This window comes from Oncorhynchus gorbuscha, linkage group LG18 (genome assembly GCF_021184085.1).
Source record: "Oncorhynchus gorbuscha isolate QuinsamMale2020 ecotype Even-year linkage group LG18, OgorEven_v1.0, whole genome shotgun sequence".
NCBI classification, from domain to species: Eukaryota; Metazoa; Chordata; class Actinopteri; order Salmoniformes; family Salmonidae; genus Oncorhynchus; species Oncorhynchus gorbuscha.
The window spans coordinates 70497790-70520877 of NC_060190.1; the positions used below are offsets into that span (position 1 = coordinate 70497790).

The window sequence follows — 23088 nt, forward strand, 5'->3', positions numbered from 1 at the left end:
TCTCTCTCTCTGCCATTTTACTCTCTCTCTCTCTGCCATCTTACTCTCTCTGCCATCTTACTCTCTCTCTCTCTGCCATCTTACTCTCTCTCTCTCTGCCATCTTTCTCTCTGCCATTTTACTCTCTCTCTCTCTGCCATCTTACTCTCTCTGCCATCTTACTCTCTCTCTCTGCCATCTTACTCTCTCTCTACCATCTTACTCTCTCTCTCTCTCTGCAATCTTTCTCTCTCTCTGCCATCTTACTCTCTCTCTCTGCCATCTTACTCTCTCTCTCTCTGCAATCTTACTCACCCTCTCTCCCCCTCTCTCTCTCTCTCTGCCATCTTACTCTCTCTCTCTGCCATCTTACTCTCTCTGTCATCTTACTCTCTCTCTCTGCCATCTTACTCTCTCTGCCATCTTACTCTCTCTCTCTCTGCAATCTTACTCACCCTCTCTCTCTCTCTCTGCAATCTTACTCACCCTCTCTCCCCCCTCTCTTTCTCTGCCATCTTACTCTCTCTCTCTCTGCCATCTTACTCTCTCTCTCTGCCATCTTACTCTCTCTCTGCCATCTTACTCTCTCTGCCATCTTACTCTCTCTGCCATCTTACTCTCTCTCTCTCTCTGCCATCTTACTCTCTCTGCCATCTTACTCTCTCTCTCTGCCATTTTACTCTCTCTCTCTCTCTCTCTGCCATCTTACTCTCTCTCTCTCTCTCTGCCATCTTACTCTCTCTCTCTCTCTCTGCCATCTTACTCTCTCTCTCTCTGCCCTCTGTCTCTCTCTCTCTCTGTCTGTCTCTCTCTCTATCTCTCTATCTGCCCTCTGTCTCTTTCTCTCTCTCTCGCTCTCTCTTTCTGCCCTCTCTCTCTCTCTATCACTCTCTCTGCCCACTCTCTCTTCCATCTGTCTCTGTCTCTGTCTCTCTCTCTCTCTCTTTCTGCCATCTGTCTCTCTCTCTCTCTCTTTCTCTCTCTCTCTCTGCACACTCTCTCTGCCATCTGTCTCTCTCTCTTTCTCTCTCTTTCTGCCCTCTGTCTCTCTCTCTTTCTCTCTCTCTCTCTGCCCACTCTCTCTGCCATCTGTCCATGTCTCTCTCTCTCTCTCTCTCTCTCTCTCTCTCTCTCTTTCTGCCATCTGTCTCTCTCTCTCTCTCACTTTCTCTCTCTCTCTCTCTCTGCACACTCTCTCTGCCATCTGTCTCTCTCTCTTTCTCTCTCTTTCTGCCCTCTGTCTCTCTCTCTTTCTCTCTCTCTCTCTGCCCACTCTCTCTGCCATCTGTCTCTCTCTCTGTCTCTCTGTCTCTCTCTGTGTGCTCCTGGAGATCTGTTCCACTCTCCCAGGCTTAAACTCAGTCCTAGAGGGGATCGAGTGCTATATCACTTGGCAGTTTTAACAGTTAAAATTAGAAGGCCTGTCTGAAACATGCCCACAAGACACCAACAGATGTTTAGATTATTTATGTCCAATACGGTTTCTGAAAATATCTTTAATATCTTCTGGACGTGTCCCATTTGACGTCAGTTACCTTTCTTAGTGCTGTTGTTTTACTTACATTGGGTGTGAAGTTTATATGATCCATCTACGCTTGACTCAACTAACTTATCTGGGTCAACCACTTGTAGATGTCCACACCACACGCTACCAATTAACATGCCAAAACCCCAAGTTTTGTTTTCCATCATTAGAGGACACGCTTGATTCCGCTTTCAATGCTTCTAAAGCGTGTTTTAATGAAGCACATAATGAGTAATATAAGGGGATTAATCGAGTTTGGTTTCATTGTTCCTGTTTTAATTGAAGCGTTCTCCTCTCTCCGTACCTGCAGGCGTACCATGACCCCATGCTGAAGCTGTCCATTATGACAGAGCATGAACTCACCCAGATCTTCGGAACCCTGGACTCCCTCATTCCGTTGCATGAAGGTGAGAATGGAAGCTTGCAACGTGTAGAACCACAGGATAGGGAATTGCAAGGAAACACAGTTGCTCACACAAACACAGAAGCCATTACACACAGAGTCACGCACGCACACACGCACGCACACACGCACACGCACGCGCATAGTTCTTACACCTAGACAGAGGCTGAGACCTCTCCTCCCTCTCATCCCTCAGATCTGCTGAGTCGATTGCGAGAGGCCAGGAAACCAGACGGCTCTACAGAAACTGTGGGACACATTCTAGTGGACTGGGTAAGACCCCTGATGTTATAATGCTGTTATAATGCTAGTGGACTGGGTAAGACCATTCATCCCCCTGATGTTATAATGCTGTTATAATGCTAGTGGACTGGGTAAGACCCCTGATGTTATAATGCTGTTATAATGCTAGTGGACTGGGTAAGACCCCTGATGTTATAATGCTGTTATAATGCTAGTGGACTGGGTAAGACCCCTGATGTTATAATGCTGTTATAATGCTAGTGGACTGGGTAAGACCATTCATCCCCCTGATGTTATAATGCTGTTATAATGCTAGTGGACTGGGTAAGACCATTCATCCCCCTGATGTTATAATGCCATCAATTTACTTGAAACGTTTCTGAGGAAGGACTTCAGCCATCCAGAACCCCAAAACAGCTAGTTTACGAGGCAGCCTGAGATGTTTGTTTTCCATAATGGAGCTATCTTATAAAAACAGATTCATCCCCTGTGTCTTAAGGACCTTTTGACCTAGTTATTTTTTGATTGCTAATTATCTCTCTCTCTGTGTGTGTGTGTGTGTGTGTGTGTGTGTGTGTGTGTGTGTGTGTGTGTGTGTGTGTGTGTGTGTGTGTGTGTGTGTGTGTGTGTGTGTGTGTGTGTGTGTGTGTGTGTGTGTGTGTGTGTGTGTGTGTACTCAGAGCTCGGTCAGTTGACCTCAGGGGTTCACACAACAACCGTAGCTGTTGATGACCCAGAGAAACTTCTATTGGTGTGAAGTCGGGTTACCCTGTGTGGAGGTTCAAATCAAAGCTCTTAACTAACATGAAACGATAACTTCCTCACAATACGAGCAGTAACACTTTAGCTGGACAGTGAGCTGGAACCAGGCTAGTTCTGCTGTTTTGTGAAGTGTGTTAGTGTGTCCAGGGCTGTTTGTTAGTGTAAGGATGCTGAGCAGCTCCTCTACCATCCCTCCATCCCTACTTCCTGTTTACACTAGGTAGTTATGGAGGAAAACAATGCATGCTTGACGGGAACGCGGAGAGCCTCCTCTGCTTCTCAGCTGTTTACTTGCCTTAGTCCCACCTCTCTTCTGAACTCCATTCCACTGTAGAAAGATGTCAATGTGGTTGTATAATAGAGTACATGTTTCCCAAGTCCACTTCATTTCCATGGTAGATGACCTGGTTTAGGCCTTCAGTTATCTATCGGTTACATTAACACTGTGCCATTGTTCTGGTTCTGACTGCACCAGCTCAGTGACATTCCTATAGTGTTCAATGTGATGTAGACCAGGTACAGTATATATATTGAATAGATCTGGCGCTCCATTTAAAGATGAAGAGACTGGTAGACCTACACAGAGACCTACACAGAGACTTGTTGTGTGGTAGACCTACACAGAGACTTGTTGTATGGTAGACCTACACAGAGACTTGTTGTATGGTAGACCTACACAGAGACTTGTTGGATGGTAGACCTACACAGAGCTAGAACTCAAATCAAATCAAATGTTATTTGTCACATGCGCAGAATACAACAAGTGTAGTAGACCTTACAGGGAAATGCTTACTTTACAAGCCCTTAACCAACCAGTTTTATGAAAATAAACCCCCAAAAAAGTAAGAAATAAAAGTAACGATAATTAAAGAGCAGCAGTAAAATAACAATAGCTGCTCTATACAGGGGGGTACCAAAACAGAATCAATGTGTGGGGGCACCAGTTAGTCGAGGTAATTGAGGTACTATGTACATGTAGGTCAGGGTAAAGTGACTACGCATAGATAATAAACAGAGAGTAGCATCAGTGTAAAAATAGGCGGGGGGTGGGGGGGGTCAATGCAAATAGTCCGGGTAGCCATTTAACTGTTCTACAGTCTTATGGCTTGGGGGTCGAAGCCTTTGGATCCTGGACCATGTTCTCCTGTACCGCCTGCCTTGCAGAAAAAGACAACATTCTATGACTACAGTGGCTGGAGTCTTTGACCATTTTTAGGGCCTTCCTCTCCCACGGCCTGGTATAGAGTTCCTGGGTGGCATTGAGGGGAATAGGCATTGTTGTGCCCTCTTTACAGCTGTCTTGGGACCATGATAGTTTGTTGGTGATGTGGACACCAAGGATCTTGTACCTGCTCCACTACAGCTCCGTCGATGTGAATGGGGACATGCTCTGCCCTCCTTTTCCTGTAGTCCACGATCATCTCCTTTGTCTTGATCACGTGGTACCACACGGCCAGGTCTCTGACCTCCTCCCTATAGACTGTCTCGTTGTTGGTGAACAGGCCCACCACCATCGTGTCGTTGGCAAACTTAATGATGGTGTTGGAGTATGCTTGGCCACGCAGTTATGGGTGAACAGGGAGTACAGGAGGGTACTAAGCACGCACTCCTAAGGGGCCTCCGTGTTGAGGATCCATGTGGCAGATGTGTTGTTACCTACCCTCACCACCTGGGGGCGGCTGTCAGGAAGTCCAGAATCCAGTTGCAGAGGGAGGTGTTTAATCCCAGGGTTCTTATCTTATTGATGAGCTTTGAGGGCATTATGGTGTTGAACGCTGAGCTGTAGTCAATGAACAGCATTCTCACTTAAGGTGTTCCTTTTGTCCAGGAGGGAAAGGGCAGTGTGGAGGGTAATAGAGATTGCGTCATCTGTGGTTCTGTTGGGGCGGTATGTGAATTGGAGTGGGTCTAGGGTTTCCTGGGATGATGGTGTTGATGTGAGCCATGACCAGCCTTTCAAAGCACTTCATAGCCACAGACGTGAGTGCTACAGGTACATAGTCATTTAGACAGGTTACTTTGGCGTTCTTGGGCACAGGGACTATGGTGGTCTGCTTGAAACATGTAGGTATTACAGACTCGGTCAGGGACAGGTAGAAAATGTCAGTGAAGATACTTGCCAGTTGGTCAGCACATGCTCTGACTACAAGTCCTGGTAATCCGTCTGGCCCTGTGGCCTTGTGAATGTTGACCTGTTTAAAGGTTTTACTCACATCGGCTACGGAGAATGGCCAAAAGGCAGGCTAGCCTAGCTAAATAGGCAGGCTAGCCTAGCTAAATAGGCAGGCTAGCCAATAGGCAGGCTAGCCTAGCTAAATAGGCAGGCTAGCCTAGCTAAATAGGCAGGCTAGCCAATAGGCAGGCTAGCCTAGCTAAATAGGCAGGCTAGCCTAGCCTAGCTAAATAGGCAGGCTAGCCAAGCTAAATAGGCAGGCTAACCTAGCTAAATAGGCAGGCGAACCTAGCTAAATAGGCAGGCTAGCCAAGCTAAATAGGATGACTAAAGACAGTACAGTATGGGGAGAACAGAGATAAAGTTGTCTGGCTGGATGTTACTGCCTGAGCAGGATGAGATGATGACTTTAAGGAATGAAAAGTAATAAAGTTAGCAAATAAAAACTGAGCACAACTGAAATATTTGATCAGATATCAAAAACCGTGAGACTTGTTTTTTCATCCAACCTCAAAAATAATTATGGGCGCTGTACTGCAGCGCCAGCTGTGCCACCAGAGACTCTGGGTTCGCGCCCAGGCTCTGTTGTAACAACAACAGGGAGGTCCGTGGGGCGACGCACAATTGGCACAGCATCGTCCGGGTTAGGGAGGGGTTGGCCGGTAGGGATATCCTTGTCTCATCGCGCACCAGCGACTCCTGTGGCGGGCCGGGCGCAGTGCTCGCAAACCAAGGTTGCCAGGTGCACGGTGTTTCCTCGAACATATTGGTGCGGCTGGCTTCCGGGTTGGATGTGCGCTGTGTTAAGAAGCAGTGCGGCTTGGTTGGGTTGTGTATCGGAGGACGCATGACTTTCAACCTTCGTCTCTCCCGAGTTGTAGCGATGAGACAAGATAGTACTTACTAAACAATTGGCTACCACGAAATTGGGGAGAAAAAGGGGTCAAATTCAAAAATAAATAAGAATAATTATGGAACATACACACTGCATAAGAGATCCTGCAATAAATATTAACTTGACTGAAGGAGAAACTCAATTACTGACCTCTCTCTCTCTCTCCCTCCCTCTCACTCTCTCCCCCTCCTCCCTCCACCAGTTACCATGTCTGGACTCCTACAACTCATACTGCAGTAACCAGGTGGCAGCCAAAGCTCTGCTGGACCATAAGAAGCAGGATCACCGGGTACATGACTTCCTGCAGCGCTGCCTGGAGTCGCCCTTTAGCAGGAAGCTGGACCTGTGGAACTTCCTGGATATACCCAGGAGCCGTCTGGTCAAATACCCTCTGCTGCTCAGGGAGATCCTCAAACACACACCTAACGACCATCTGGACCGTCAACACCTGGATGAGGCAGTGAGTGGATCTGGTGATAGACATGAATGTATAAACACACACAACCCCTCACTAACCCCCTCCATACACACAACCCCTCCCCCCCCCCTCCATACACACAACCCCTCACTAACCCCCCCTCCATACACACAACACCTCACTAACACCCCCCCTCCACACACACAACCCCTCACTAACACCCCCCCCTCCATACACACAACCCCTCACTAACACCCCCTCCATACACACAACCCCTCACTAACCCCCCCCCTCCATACACACAACCCCTCACTACCCCCCCCCACTCCATACACACAACCCCTCACTAACCCCCCCCACTCCATACACACAACCCCTCACTAACACCCCCCCTCCATACACACAACCCCTCACTAACCCCACCCCCCCCACACACACAACCCCTCACTAACACCCCCCTCCATACACACAACCCCTCACTAACACCCCCCTCCATACACACAACCCCTCACTACACCCCCTCCATACACACAACCCCTCACTAACACCCCCCTCCACACACACAACCCTCACTAACACCCCTCCCACTCCATACACACAACCCCTCACTAACACCCCCTCCACACACACACACCCCTCACTAACACCCCCTCCACACACAACCCCTCACTAACACCCCCCCCACACACACACACACAAACCCCCCACTCACAACCCCCCCACACACAACCCCCCGAACACACCCCCCCCACACACAAAACCCCCACTAATACCCCCCACACTCACAACCCTCCCACACACTCCAACCCCCCGAACACACCACCCCCACACACACAACCCCCACTAAAACCGCCCCCCCACACACACACACAACCCCCACTAACACCCCCCCCACACACACACACACACAACCCCCACTAAACACCCCCCCACACACACACACACACAACCCCCACTAAACACCCCCCCCCACACACACACACACACACAACCCCCACTAAACACCCCCCCACACACACACACACACAACCCCCACTAAACACCCCCCACCCACACACACACACACACACAAAAACTTAAATCACACTTTTCATTCCCTCTTCTTGTCACCAGATTAACATGATCCAGAGCATCGTGGCTGAGATCAACACCCAGACGGGTGAGTCTGAGTGTCGTTTCTATAAGGAGCGTCTCCTCTATCTGGAAGACAGGCAGAGAGACCTGCTCATTGACAGCTCCCACATCCTCAGCTGTCACGGGGAACTGAAGAACAACAGGGGCGCTGTGAGTAGAGCTGCCTAGCATCTATCACTATTAACGCTTTGGAGTGTAACACACAGCAGACCTGCTACACCACACAGCTATAAAAACCTACAATAACAGGTAGCTTTCGTCATGCAAACACAATGCAAACACGACTCAGTGTCGCAGCTCTTTAGCGGTAAAACGGCATGGCAACATCTGCTGACAGGGAGTTCAAATGCATACTAACACTCTACTGCTAGGTACGCCTTCTAATGTACTGTAAGTAAGGTCAACGCTGAGGATATTTGTTTAGCATTGAATGAGGCACAGTTTTACGTTTGTACCGAAATGACGAGGACAAAGAGATATGAATGACAGCAGGTTCTAAATCCAGACACAGACCTGTGATGAGGAAAACACGACACGACAGGGCAAACAAACACAGCACGGTGAATTCTAGACAAGGAACCATGACCCCTAAATCACCTCACTCTGTCACCACATATCAATACGTCTACTGGGGTCAGGGGTCAGCTCTGAGAGCATTGGTTCACCTGTAGGTCCTCGCTGAGTCACTACAGACCCTGGTTCAATTCCAGGCTGTATCACACCCAGCCGTGTTTGGGAGTCCCGTAGGGCGGTGCATAATTGGCCTAGACTTTGTCCGGGTTAGGGTTTGGCCGGGGTAGGGTTTGGCCGGGGTAGGGTTTGGCCGGGGTAGGGTTTGTACGGAGTAGGATTTGGCCGGGGTAGGGTTTGGCCGGGGTAGGATTTGGCCGGGGTAGGGTTTGGCCGGGGTAGGATTTGGCCGGGGTAGGGTTTGGCCGGGGTAGGATTTGGCCGGGGTAGAGTTTGGCCGGGGTAGAGTTTGGCCGGGGTAGAATTTGGTCGGGGTAGGATTTGGCCGGGGTAGGATTTGGCCGGGCTTGGATTTGGTCGGGGTAGGGTTTGGCCGGGGTAGGGTTTGGTCGGGGTAGGATTTGGCCGGGGTAGGGTTTGTCCGGGTTAGGGTTTGTCCGGAGTAGGGTTTGTCCGGAGTAGGGTTTGGACGGTGTAGGGTTTGTCCGGAGTAGGATTTGGCCGGGGTAGGGTTTGGCCGGGGTATGGTTAGGCCGGGGTAGGATTTGGCCGGGGTAGGGTTTTGGCAGTGGTAGGATTTGGTCGGGGTAGGATTTGGCCTGGGTACGGTATGGCCGGAGTAGGATTTGGCCGGGGTAGGGTTTGGCCGGGGTAGGGTTTGGCCGGGGTAGGGATTTGGCCGGGGTAGGGTTTTGGCCGGGGTAGGGTTTGGCCGGAGTAGGGTTTGGCCGGGGTAGGATTTGGCCGGCGTAGGGTTTGGCCGGGGTAGGGTTTGGCTCGGGGTAGGATTTGGCCGGGGTAGGGGTTGGCCGGGGTAGGGTTTGGCCGGGGTAGGATTTGGCCTGGGTACGGTTTGGCCGGAGTAGGGTTTGGCCGGGGTAGGGTTTGGCCGGGGTAGGGTCTGGCCGGGGTAGGATTTGGCCGGAGTATGGTTTGGCTCGGGGTAGGGTTTGGCTCGGGGTAGGGTTTGGCTCGGGGTAGGGTTTGGCCGGGGTAGGATTTGGCCTGGGTACGGTTTGGCCGGAGTAGGATTTGGCCGGGGTAGGGTTTGGCCGGGGTAGGGTTTGGCCGGGGTAGGGTTTTGGCCGGGGTAGGGTTTTGGCCGGGGTAGGGTTTGGCCGGGGTAGGGTTTTGGCCGGGGTAGGGTTTGGCCGGGGTAGGGTTTGGCCGGGGTAGGGTTTGGCCGGAGTATGGTTTGGCCGGGGTAGGGTTTGGCCGGGGTAGGGTTTGGCCGGGGTAGGGTTTGGCCGGGGTAGGATTTGGCCGGGGTACGGTTTGGCCGGAGTAGGATTTGGCCGGGGTAGGGTTTGGCCAGGGTAGGGTTTGGTATGGTAGGCCGTCACTGTAAATAAGAATTTGTTCTTAACTGACATGCCTAGTTAAATAAAGGTAGAATATATAAATAAATTAAATAAAGGTGAAAAATAAAAGAATGAAACATATCATCACGTGCATAGTGTGTGCTTAGAAAAAAACATTATCTTGTGACATGCTGAGAAGATGATTGGGCTCTGGGTGCCGAAGTGAAGAAAAAACATAACGTTGTGGACTGTCAGTCAGAGAGAGGGGCCGTAACATTCGTTTCATCTCCTCCCTTCAACCAAAGCCTTTAATTTGGGTTTTGTTCACCATGTTTGTGCAGCATGGTACAAATTGGAAGCACCTGGTCACGTGTCGTTAGATGTTAGACGTTGTATATATCCCGATTCATCATGGGGTAGTAGTAGCATACTGGTGGTTTGGGTTTGATACGGTTCAGTTCCCACCATCGCTCCTGCTTCAGCCCAGCAGTAATGACAGGGTAGTGGTGGTGTGGAGAGGGATGGAGAGAGTGGGAGGGGGAAAGAGGGAAGGAGAGAAGGAGGGAGAGAGGGAGTAATCCCAGGAAAGGAGAGACAGAAGGCTATTAATCAGGCTGTGCTACACTAGCTCACCATGACTGACCCAAGCGGAGGCACTCACAGCCTTTCAGGTCCGGGAGAGGAAAAACAGTGAAACATTACCATATTGTGTTATAACAACCAACCAATAAATCCACATGTATTATACGGAACAATGACTAAAGCCATTACACTAACGATCTGCACATTCATTCAGCTATTTTTCTATTGCCCATTTTTGTTTTTATCAACTATTAATATGAGAGGAATAGAAGCCTACAGGTCGTTAGTATCTAGGTGAGGTCGGGTCAGAGTGACTCACAGTCGCCTAACATGGCCTTTGTCTCTGTCCATCTGCAGTAAAGTGTTGTTATTTAAGGAGGAACACTGACACACAGAGAGAAATACAAACATATGGAAGTTTCTCTTGTTTCCTCTTGTCACGCTGGTTTCACCGAAACCAGCCCATTGAAACCTGAGGGTCTTCATTCAGACACACAGAGCCTGTACTCACATTGGCAACAGATGTTCGGTTCCTTTATGCTCAACCATGACCGGCTTGTGTTCTACATTAGACTCCTTCTTATACCATCTTATAACAGTATCTCAGAAAGGTAAAGAGTTGTTATAAGTGAAAGTGTAAATGTTGAGAGAAGACCGACCCCTATTTGATGGAGTGTTGTTAGTGGGTGTTCTATCGTCAGGGTTCACTGTATTCTTACTCAACACAACCCTGGGTGCCTCTACATCACATCTCTGCTAAAGTCTGTTACAACATTACAGAACTTCTTTGTCTCTACTCCCGTAAGTCTCCCAGTGTTTAGTAAACACTGGTCCTCTTAAATCAAACAGTGGAAGTGTTACAGGAACACATCATCCCTTCCTACTCCAGTTCTCAGTTCTCTTATGGATCATGCAGTGGCAGCTCATGAAGCCATTCATCACATGGAAAGGAAGAAAATGGGCCACAGTATCTCTGAGACTTGTGTATGAAATAGAGCATGTAAACTGGAGTGTGTTTAAAGTAAAGATACCACCCATGCTGGTGTTGTTCCTTCTATTTTTTAGTCTGAGGAGTTTGATTTTCGGAGAGTAGTTGGCCTGCCGCTGAAATATCTGGCCCTGTTTGGTCCAATGACCTTATTTCCAATGTAGCTATGAATTGTATTGTGTTATGGTGTATTGCATTTATTGTTATTGACTACTGCTGCCTCCAGACCCTCCCTTGATAAATATATTCTAATGAGATCCCATTGAGTAACCTGGATAAATATGTTTTAAATAAGGAAAAAGCAGCAGACCCTTACGCCTTCCTTTCCCCTCTTTCTCCAGAAGCTGCATGTGTTCCTGTTCCAGGACGTGCTGGTCATAACCAGGGCCATCACCCACAGCGAGCAGCTGCACTACCAGCTGTACCGCCAGCCCATCCCAGTCAGAGAGCTGCAGTGGGAGGACCTGCAGGACGGGGAGATCCGTCTGGGGGGCTCCATCAGAGGGGCCTTCAGCAACAACGAGAGGAGTGAGTGTTTCATCCATAGAATTACATATAGAACATTGGAATATGAATTATAGGATCTCTATGGTTTATCCCTAGTGGATAACAACTGTGGCCGCCGATAACTGGAGCCTGACACCCTGTAAGGGTTTTCTGGTGAAAGAGAAGCGGACCAAAAAGCAGCATGGTGGTTATTCATGTTCTTTAATATATAAAAAAACTACACATGAGATAACTAACAAAAACAACAAACGTGAGAAAACCTAAAACAGTCCTATCTGGTGCAAACACAGAGACAGGAACAATCACCCACAAACACACAGTGAAACCCAGGCTACCTAAGTATGATTCTCAATCAGAGACAACTAATGACACCTGCCTCTGATTGAGAACCATACTAGGCCGATACATAGAAATTCCCAAAACCTAGAGAAACAAACATAGACTGCCCACCCAACTCACGCCCTGACCATACTAACTAAATACAAAACACACGAAATAAAGCTCAGAACGTGACACACCCCTATCCTATTAATAATAACTAGAGCCTGACACCCCTATCCATTAATAATAACTAGAGCCTGACACCCCTATCCTATTAATAATAACTAGAGCCTGACACCCCTATCCATTAATAATAACTAGAGCCTGACACCCCTATCCTATTAATAATAACTAGAGCCTGACACCCCTATCCATTAATAATAACTAGAGCCTGACACCCCTATCCTATTAATAATAACTAGAGCCTGACACCCCTATCCATTAATAATAACTAGAGCCTGACACCCCTATCCATTAATAATAACTAGAGCCTGACACCCCTATCCTATTAATAATAACTAGAGCCTGACACCCCTATCCATTAATAATAACTAGAGCCTGACACCCCTATCCATTAATAATAACTAGAGCCTGACACCCCTATCCATTAATAATAACTAGAGCCTGACACCCCTATCCTATTAATAATAACTAGAGCCTGACATCCCTATCCTACTAATAATAACTAGAGCCTGACATCCCTATCCATTAATAATAACTAGAGCCTGACACCCCTATCCTATTAATAATAACTAGAGCCTGACACCCCTATCCATTAATAATAACTAGAGCCTGACACCCATATCCTATTAATAATAACTAGAGCCTGACACCCCTATCCATTAATAATAACTAGAGCCTGACACCCCTATCCTATTAATAATAACTAGAGCCTGACACCCCTATCCATTAATAATAACTAGAGCCTGACACCCCTATCCATTAATAATAACTAGAGCCTGACACCCCTATCCATTAATAATAACTAGAGCCTGACACCCCTATCCTATTAATAATAACTAGAGCCTGACATCCCTATCCTATCCATTATTAATAACTAGAGCCTGACACCCCTATCCTATTAATAATAACTAGAGCCTGACACCCCTATCCATTAATAATAACTAGAGCCTGACACCCCTATCCTATTAATAATAACTAGAGCCTGACACCCCTATCCATTAATAATAACTAGAGCCTGACACCCCTATCCATTAATAATAACTAGAGCCTGACACCCCTATCCATTAATAATAACTAGAGCCTGACACCCCTATCCATTAATAATAACTAGAGCCTGACACCCCTATCCATTAATAATAACTAGAGCCTGACACCCCTATCCTATTAATAATAACTAGAGCCTGACACCCCTATCCTATTAATAATAACTAGAGCCTGACACCCCTATCCATTAATAATAACTAGAGCCTGACACCCCTATCCTATTAATAATAACTAGAGCCTGACACCCCTATCCATTAATAATAACTAGAGCCTGACACCCCTATCCATTAATAATAACTAGAGCCTGACACCCCTAGCCTGACACCCCTATCCTATTAATAATAACTAGAGCCTGACACCCCTATCCTATTAATAATAACTAGAGCCTGACACCCCTATCCATTAATAATAACTAGAGCCTGACACCCCTATCCATTAATAATAACTAGAGCCTGACACCCCTATCCTATTAATAATAACTAGAGCCTGACACCCCTATCCATTAATAATAACAAGAGCCTGACACCCCTATCCATTAATAATAACTAGAGCCTGACACCCCTATCCTATTAATAATAACTAGAGCCTGACACCCCTATCCTATTAATAATAACTAGAGCCTGACACCCCTATCCTATTAATAATAACTAGAGCCTGACACCCCTATCCTATTAATAATAACTAGAGCCTGACACCCCTATCCTATTAATAATAACTAGAGCCTGACACCCCTATCCTATTAATAATAACTAGAGCCTGACACCCCTATCCTATTAATAATAACTAGAGCCTGACACCCCTATCCTATTAATAATTAATAACAGAACTAGAGCCTGACACCCCTATCCTATTAATAATAACTAGAGCCTGACACCCCTATCCTATTAATAATAACTAGAGCCTGACACCCCTATCCATTAATAATAACTAGAGCCTGACACCCCTATCCTATTAATAATAACTAGAGCCTGACACCCCTATCCTATTAATAGTAACTAGAGCCTGACACCCCTATCCTATTAATAATAACTAGAGCCTGACACCCCTATCCATTAATAATAACTAGAGCCTGACACCCCTATCCTACTAATAATGTGGTCATTAACTTGAAATCAGCCTGTATCTAACTTCATCTCTCCTCTCCTTTCCCACATCAGCCAAAAACTTCTTCAGAGTGTCGTTTCATAGTGGCGGCCAGCTCCAGTCCCACTCGTTCCAAGCCAGCGATGCCTTCAACAAACAGCAGTGGCTCAACTGCATCCGCCAGGCCAAAGGAGCCTCTGAGTCGGCCGTGGGGGTGGGGATTCCTGTAGGGGTGGGAACCAGTAGCAGTGACCCAGAACCCCGTCCAAGCCTACTCAGCCCCCAGAGACCTCTGAGTCCTACAACACCTCCCCTCTCAAGAGCACTGTCCCCCCAGCCAGAGAGCATGGACCACAATGACAGTGACTCGTTTGTAGACTCTCCAGATTGTAGCATGGACATGGACACGGCCGAGGCTTCTAACTCCACCACAGGCTGGCCTGGCTCTGCCCAGATGGACCAAACAGACTCTAGTAGCAGCAGCAGGCCAGCAGAAGTGTGACCACTGGGGTGTCAAGGCTACACCTGGGCAGTATTGGTGGTAACCTGGCGATGTTCTTTATATGCGGGAGGGAGGCAACACAGTGGGTGGATATTGTAGAGCACTTCTTTTCTCTACCCCTTTTTTTCATTTGTTGTTTTTCTCTTAACTTTCTTTCTATGAGACAGTGGTGTAGTCTGGAGCAGTGGTATCCATGTGTCTTAGCTGTGACTGGCAGGTCTACTATGGAGGTCTACATGGAGAGGAAGGCAGCCATGACTGGGACCTCAGGACAGTATTGTTGTTGTTGCTCCTGCTCTGACTCTTGACCTCTGCTGTGGGCGGAGTCCTCCTACCCTACAGACAGGCTCCTCTCATCACCTTCTCACCACAACTAGATACACTGCCATCACCTCTTATCCCACTGCACTACTACTGTGGTCTCCCAGAGCAAAGAGAATACATGGATGATATTCTTTTTATATATATAGAATATATTGTATGTAGGAATCTAGAGAACCTGTTGCGTTTGCAATAATTGACCCAGTCAAAATGACCAGAAGAATGTTTTCAAAGACAATCAATATGATGATATGTTGTTGTTGTTGTTGTTGTTAGGACTTGACATGGAGTTTATTTTGTTAAGGATAGGTTACAACAGTGTTAATGGGGCATAGTTGTTTGCTACAGATTCTTCCCACATCTTGGCCAGAAAGAACTATGGCGTTCCAGAACTATGGCGTTCCAGAACTATGGCGTTCCAGATCTATGGCGTTCCAGAACTATGGTGTTCCAGATCTATGGTGTTCCAGATCTATGGTGTTCCAGATCTATGGTGTTCCAGAACTATGGTGTTCCAGAACTATGGCGTTCCAGATCTATGGCGTTCCAGATCTATGGCGTTCCAGATCTATGGCGTTCCAGAACTATGGCGTTCCAGATCTATGGCGTTCCAGATCTATGGCGTTCCAGATCTATGGAGTTCCAGATCTAGGGCGTTCCAGATCTAGGGCATTCCAGATCTATGGCGTTCCAGATCTATGGCGTTCCAGATCTATGGCGTTCCAGATCTATGGCGTTCCAGATCTAGGGTGTTCCAGATCTAGGGTGTTCCAGATCTAGGGCGTTCCAGATCTATGGCGTTCTAGAGGTCAGCAATTGGCATCTAGAACTGGCCTCTTGATATTGTAACCTAGTATAAACACATCACTCAGAGGGGAGAGCTGTTATTATTGGTGGCTCAAGCTGGTTTGATTAATTGGGTGTTTATTTTTTATATCCTGTCTAAAGTTAAATTCTGGTGGGAAAGGGCTCATACGTGAGCAGTCACTGTAGTCTACACCTGTTGTATTCTGCGCATGTGACCATTTTTTTTACTTTAAATTAATATGAGTTCAAAAAAAAAATGATAGGACCACCTATTTCTCCACAAGAAGGAAGTGGGAACAGAAGCATTTTACAGCAAGTAAACAGCCCTTCCTGGAGGAAGCAAGATTCTCCGTGGTGTTAAGAGTCAATGTCTTACACAGAAGCTTTGTATTAAAAACAGTATTCAATTCATTACTTTTAGTGTGTTTTAGTAGTGTCAGGTTTTTATCACCCACAAAGTTCTTTACTCACTGGACATTTTTGTAAAAAGCGATGCTGAGACTTTTGTATGGTTTAAAGAAGTAGTCGCATGTGTCATAGCTAAACTCAGACCAGTCCTCTGTCACTGGGTGCTCTCGGTGTTGAACTGATAAACTAGGACTGCTAAATCATTGGCAAAAATGTGTACGTGTCGGGTAATTATAATCTTGTGCAAGTTTACTTGTGGGGCCTCATGTTCTCTTTCATTTGAATAGAATGGCACGTGTTAAAAAAGGAATCCGTTTGACCAAGTAATTACTAAAAGAAATATCCAAAATACAGTATATTCTTTTATTGTCTTGTTTTTTAAAGAAATGTATTGAAATGTATTCTTTAGTATGTCTATTTATAGTAATTTTTTTCTATGAATTAATGTTATATGATTTTGTTTGGTTCATGCTGGAGACTAGAGGTGAGATTATGGTTGTACAGGGAGATATGGGACTGGAAAGGGCCTAAAGAACAAGACTGGAAAAGAAGGGTTTCAGAACTAGCTACTTATGTGGCTGTGGGCTGTAAACCTTCAGACACATGGACTTGAAAGGAAAAGAGACTATATTCAAATATGATGTATGTACTGACTGAAAAAGATTGACATGAACATGTATAACCTAATGGAATTTAGACTGTACCAAATAAAAGATATGAACCAAACCATATTTGTCATGTTTATTATGGTCTGTTGTGATATTAAGCTATATTCCATGTAATGCAATCGCTATTTCACTGATAAGATTTTTACAATACATGACTACATCAATACCTTAGCAGATGCTTGCTAGACTCATGACAAGATACTGCAGTTGTGATTTTACTACCTTTAAATCCCTCTGTGTAACATGTTCGTCAAAATAATAACAAATATAAGTGTTTTATTGTCACATACACCGGGTAGGTGCAATGAAATGTGTTGTTTTACAGGGTCATACAATGTATTACTACAATATAATGAGAGTTTAGTCCCCATTAGCTACTGCACATGCAGCTGCTTCTCATCCTGCGGGGTCCACAGAAAACATACAAATACATGACAATGTACAGAACTACTAGACAACAACAACATAAGATATTACATTAAATAAAAAGAAACAAACAAACAATAAGAGTTATATATATATAAGAAAGACACCAAGTGACAAAAAAATTATACTATTTACACACTATTCATATATACATATTCATATTATTGTATACAGTACAGTTAAATTAGATATTTAGAAAGAATTACAACAATGTATAAGATTAGAGGATTTTTTTTGTGTAAAATGCCTCAACTATATTGGTAAACATGATACACAAAGAGAGTGAATTATACCGTCATGGCATGGAACACCCTTAATGGCCCAACTGTTCAATTGCTGATTACCCCTCCTCATGGGGCCTCTCTTAGCCAATAGTAGTGGCTGGGGCCCTCTTAGAAGGCTACCACAGGTGAGAAAGGCCTAATCAGACAAGTGTGTTGGTGTATGTCCCCTGAGCCCTGGTTAAATGGTTGCTTTAATTCCCATTTGTCATGATGCAATCACATGCAATCAGACCAAGGAGAAGACAGACACACGTTAGTTTGGATGTCAGTTTGTTTTTGCTTTCTTTACAACTCCTTATGGAATTGTCAGGCCAAGAGCACAAACAGATCTGGGACCAGGCTAGACACAATGCCCCTGTTCCCCAGAGAGAAAGCCTTATTGGTGGGCTTACAGGCATTGGCGTACCTTGTCTCCCAAGGGCCTTCCTTGCCTCATGCCAGCTCAGGTTTCTTTTGTCCATCTGTGCATCAGGACAACAAAACAAATAGCATGTCATTCAAGAGCTGATTATTTTAGTCAGTAAATACGTGGAAGGAGACAGTGCTTGTGAATATTTCGGAAACACAAATGTAAAAAATATATACAATTAAATAAAACAAGCTACTCTTGTATAATGACTTCGTATAGCTCACGTGTAAAATGTAATACAAAGCGAGACATCATGCAGTTCGTTCAATTTACCCGCAGGTGGCGCTAAAACCATGCGCATAAAACCCAATCGATTGCCTGAGCCGCAGCGTCAGCGGTGGTGTTGGGGGGAGCAAGGCAATCCGTGCGTCGAAAACGTCAGTGAAGCAGCATGGCGGAGATGTGGTTGGAGTGTCTGTGCTCTGAGTGTGTGGGGAAAAAACACTCTCAGCCGATTTAACAACAAAGATCAGTGTCTATTGCATTTTTTTTTTGTCAAATAAGTGTCTATCTAAGATGGAGAGCCACAGTGGTGGCAGCGTCCCTGCATCGAAATACAGCTCAGTGAAATATTACATCCCACCCGAGACTTACGTTACACCAAGTCAAGATGGCGAGCACTCTGGTACCGAGCAAGCTGGTGGTACCGAGACTAGACCGAGAACTGGAGTGTCTTCTACGCAATATATTCCAAAGGCGGGGGACCACTTGAACTTTCAAATACCGAGAAAGAACAAAGAAAAGAGAGGTAGCTACTTTCTCAATAGCTAAATTCGCCGTATATGCTAGCTAGATAGCTGATGTTTTCCCACATTTAAATAATGCTAACGTTACTGCATGCTAGCCGGGAACTAAGCTAGCTAGCTAGTTGTAAACAAACTGTATTCCATCTGTCTGATCATTGAATTTGACCCCGTTAAGCAAATAACTAGAGGGCAACGTTAGCTTGTTAACTTAGCATGTTCTTCGCTAAGGTCACCTGCTTTTATTGCACCTGAAATTGAAACCTGGTTTACCCGGTCAGGTAGCTACTTTAGCCAGGTAGCCATTGGAGTGTAGAGTGGAGGTGGGCACTACATGAGAGTTGTGTTAGTTAGAGGTCTTGTGTGAAATGTGCATGCTGTTTAGCCTACATCTTTACACACCGTTTCAGCAGGTAATGTTAGCACGCTAGTAGTCTTTGTTTGGACACACCCACGGTCCCTGGTTGTCGTTACATACCCTTCCAGACAGAAGTGACTTTGGATCCTAAATACAGGGAACAAGTCCGAGACAACCTGCTCTACAGGACACAATTTAGAGGTAGAGGTGCCATTTCTCGAGACCCAATTAGTCCGTATGTCGTGGTGTTTTGTATGTTATTGATAGAAAAACATTGTTGGATCAGAATAATATAGATTTGATTTGTTACTCTGAAAAGTGTACTCTGGGTGTGTTTTTTTTATTGCCGGGCAATTTCTAGCCCTTGATAATCTTTGTTCCGTTACACTCGTAAGATTATTCAGACCCCTTGACTTTATCCACATTTGTTACGTTACTGTTTTTACTATAAAATTAATTAAAATATTTGTTTTCCTCAATCTACACACAATATCCAATAATGACAAAGCTAAAACAGATTTAGAACATTTTGCAAATCTATTAAAAAAACAGAAATACCTTATTTACATAGGTTTTCAGGCCCTTTGCTATGAAACTCGAAATTGAGCTCGGGTGCATCCTGTTTCCATTGATCATCCTTGAGATTAAGGAATACCTAGGATAGGATAAGTAATCCCTCTCACCCCCCCTTTAAGATTTAGATGCACTATTGTAAAGTGACTGTTCCACTGGATGTCATAAGGTGAATGCACCAATTTGTAAGTCGCTCTGGATAAGAGCGTCTGCTAAATGACTTAAATGTAAATGTAAATGAAATGATTGGAGTCCACCTGTGGTACATTATATTGATTGGACATGATTTGGTAATGCACACACCTGTCTATATAAGGTCCCACAGTTGAAAGTACATTTCAGAGCAAAAACCAAGCCATGAGGTCAAAGGAATTGTCCGTAGAGCTCCGAGATGGGATTGTGTCAAGGGACAGCTCTGGGAAGGGTACCAAAAAATGTCTGCAGCATTGAAGGTCCCCACGAACACAGTGACCTCCATCATTCTTAAATCGAAGATGTTTGAAATCACCAAGACTCTTCCTAGTGCTAGCCGCCCGCCCAAACTGAGCAATCATGGGATTAAGGGCTTTATCGGGGACGTGGCCAAGAACCCAATGGTCACTCTGACAGAGCTCCGGAGTTCCTCTGTGGAGATGGGAGAACATTCCAGAAGGACAACCATCTCTGCAGTACTCCACCAATCAGGCCTGTATGGTAAAGTGGCCAGACAGAAGGCACATGAGAGCCCGCTTGGTTTGCCAAAAGGCACCTAAAGGACTCAGACCATGAAAAACAAGATTCTCTGGTCTGATGAAGTCAAGAGAAGCCAGGTTTCCTCCAGCATCATGTCTGTAGGAAACCTGGCACCATCCCTACGGTGAAGTATGGTGGTGGCAGCATCTTGCTGTGGGGATATGTTTCAGCGGCAGGGCCTGGGAGACTAGTCGGGAACGGTGAACAGAGCAAAGTAAGAACAAAGTTGAATAAGGAATAAGGCTGTAAAGTAACAAAATGTAGAAAAGGTCTAGGGCTCGTTATACTTTCCGAATGCATTATAAGTCATTGGATGAAGACAGACAGAAAAAGAGGGAATGCGTGCTAATTAGCCAATCATGCTCCGAACACCTGTGTGTGTATTGGAAGAAGGAAGCCAGGAACATGTTGTAACTGAAAAATACTGTCCACTGCAACTGTATTAAAGCAGGTTGAAACAGCCTACAGTAAGTGGATATTTTGCATTTGTGAAATTATTTTGTGATTTGAAAGGGAATGCTTTATGATTCTATCACAATTTCAAATAAAATGTTATTAGTCACATGCACCGAATACAACCGATGTAGACCTAACAGTGAAATGCTTACTTATGAGCCCCTAACCGACAGTGCAGTTTCAAATAATATGAATAAGAATAAGAGATACAAGTAATTAACGGGTAGAGTTCATTAAAGTTACTATGCATAGATAATAACAGAGTGGCAGTGGTGTGGAGAGGATGTGAATAGTCTGGGTAGCCATTTGACTAGATGTTCAGGAGTCTTGGGGGGTAGAAGCTGTTTAGAAGCCTCTTGGATTTGGCGCTCCGGTACCGCTTGCCGTGTGGTAGCAGAGAGAACAGTCTCTATGACTAGGGTGGCTGGAGTCTTTGACCATTTTCAGCGTCTTCCTCTGACACCGCCTGGTATAGAGGTCCTTGATGGCAGGAAGCTTGGCCCCAGGATGTACTGGGATGTTCGCACTACCCTCTGAAGTGCCTTGCGGTGGGAGGCAGAGCAGTTGCCATACCGGGCAGTGATGCAACAGACCAGGATGCTCTCGATGGTGCAGCTGTAGAACCTTTTGAGGATCTGAGGACCCAGGCCAAATCTTTTCAGTCCCTGAGCAGGAATAGGTTTTGTTGTGCTCTCTTCACTACTGTCTTGTTGTGTTTTGACCATGTGAGTTTGTTGGTAGTATGGACACCAAGAAACTTGAAGGTCTCAACCTGCTGCACTGCAACCCCGTCGATGAGAATGGGGGTGTGCTCGGTCCTCTTTCCTGTAGTCCACAATCATAGCTCTAGCACCACACAGCCAGGTCTCTGACCTCCCTATAGGCTGTCTTGTTGTTGTCGGTGATCAGGCCTAGCACTGTTGTCATCGGCAAATGTAATGATGGTGTTGGAGTTGTGCCTGGCCGTGCAGTCATGAGTGAACAGGGAGTACACAAGGTGTGCTGAGCACGCACCCCTGAGGGGCCCCTGTGTTGAGGATCAGCGTGGCGGATGTGTTGTCCTCGCAGAGCGAGGTGTTTAGTCCCAGGGTCCTTTAGGTTATTGATGAGCTTTGAGGGCACTATGGTGTTGAACGCTGAACTGTAGTCAATGAATAGCATTTTCACGTAGGTGTTCCTTTTGTCCAGGTGGGAAAGGGCAGTGTGGAGTGAAATAGCGATTGCGTCATCTGTGGATTTATTGGGGCGGTATGCAAATTGGAGTGGGTTCAGGGGTTTCAAATCAAATCTAATTTTATTTGTCACATACACATGGTTAGCAGATGTTAATGCGAGTGTAGCGAAATGCTTGTGCTTCTAGTTCCGACAATGCAGTGATAACCAACAAGTAATCTAACTAACAATTCCAAAACTACTGTCTTATACACAGTGTAAGGGGATAAAGAACATGTACATAAGGATATATGAATGAGTGATGGTACAGAGCAGCATACAGTAGATGGTATCGAGTACAGTATATACATATGAGATGAGTATGTAGACAAAGTAAACAAAGTGGCATAGTTAAAGTGGCTAGTGATACATGTATTACATAAGGATGCAGTCAATGATGTAGAGTACAGTATATACGTATGCATATGAGCTGAATAATGTAGGGTAAGTAACATTATATAAGGTAGCATTGTTTAAAGTGGCTAGTGATATATTTACATCATTTCCCATCAAATCCCATTATTAAAGTGGCTGGAGTTGGGTCAGTGTCAATGACAGTGTGTTGGCAGCAGCCACTCAATGTTAGTGGTGGCTGTTTAACAGTGATGGCCTTGAGATAGAAGCTGTTTTTCAGTCTCTCGGTCCCAGCTTTGATGCACCTGTACTGACCTCGCCTTCTGGATGATAGCGGGGTGAACAGGCAGTGGTTCGAGTGGTTGATGTCCTTGATGATCTTTATGGCCTTCCTGTAACATCGGGTGGTGTAGGTGTCCTGGAGGGCAGGTAGTTTGCCCCCGGTGATGCGTTGTGCAGTCCTCACTACCCTCTGGAGAGTCTTACGGTTGTGGGCGGAGCAGTTGCCGTACCAGGCGGTGATACAGCCCGCCAGGATGCTCTCGATTGTGCATCTGTAGAAGTTTGTGAGTGCTTTTGGTGACAAGCCGAATTTCTTCAGCCT

The 23088-nt window shown here is 45.8% G+C and overlaps 2 protein-coding genes across 5 annotated transcripts in view; both read left to right on the forward strand.

Moving 5' to 3' along the window:
- The window catches only part of LOC124003001 (rho guanine nucleotide exchange factor 3-like), a 137967-nt gene extending 120972 nt beyond the window's left edge, over positions 1-16995 (forward strand). For all 4 annotated transcript variants that reach the window (XM_046310891.1, XM_046310894.1, XM_046310893.1 and 1 more), the window contains 6 exons: positions 1815-1911; positions 2104-2180; positions 6183-6440; positions 7512-7682; positions 11435-11621; positions 14306-16995. In XM_046310891.1, coding sequence (XP_046166847.1) covers positions 1815-1911; positions 2104-2180; positions 6183-6440; positions 7512-7682; positions 11435-11621; positions 14306-14733 — 1218 coding nt within the window. In that variant the 3' untranslated portion in view covers positions 14734-16995. The remainder of the gene's footprint in view (positions 1-1814; positions 1912-2103; positions 2181-6182; positions 6441-7511; positions 7683-11434; positions 11622-14305) is intronic.
- Positions 16996-18398: 1403 nt separating this feature from the next.
- Positions 18399-23088, forward strand: part of LOC124004200 — a 28694-nt gene continuing 24004 nt past the window's right edge. The window contains exon 1 of the mRNA XM_046312963.1: positions 18399-18804. Coding sequence (XP_046168919.1) covers positions 18573-18804 — 232 coding nt within the window. The 5' untranslated portion in view covers positions 18399-18572. The remainder of the gene's footprint in view (positions 18805-23088) is intronic.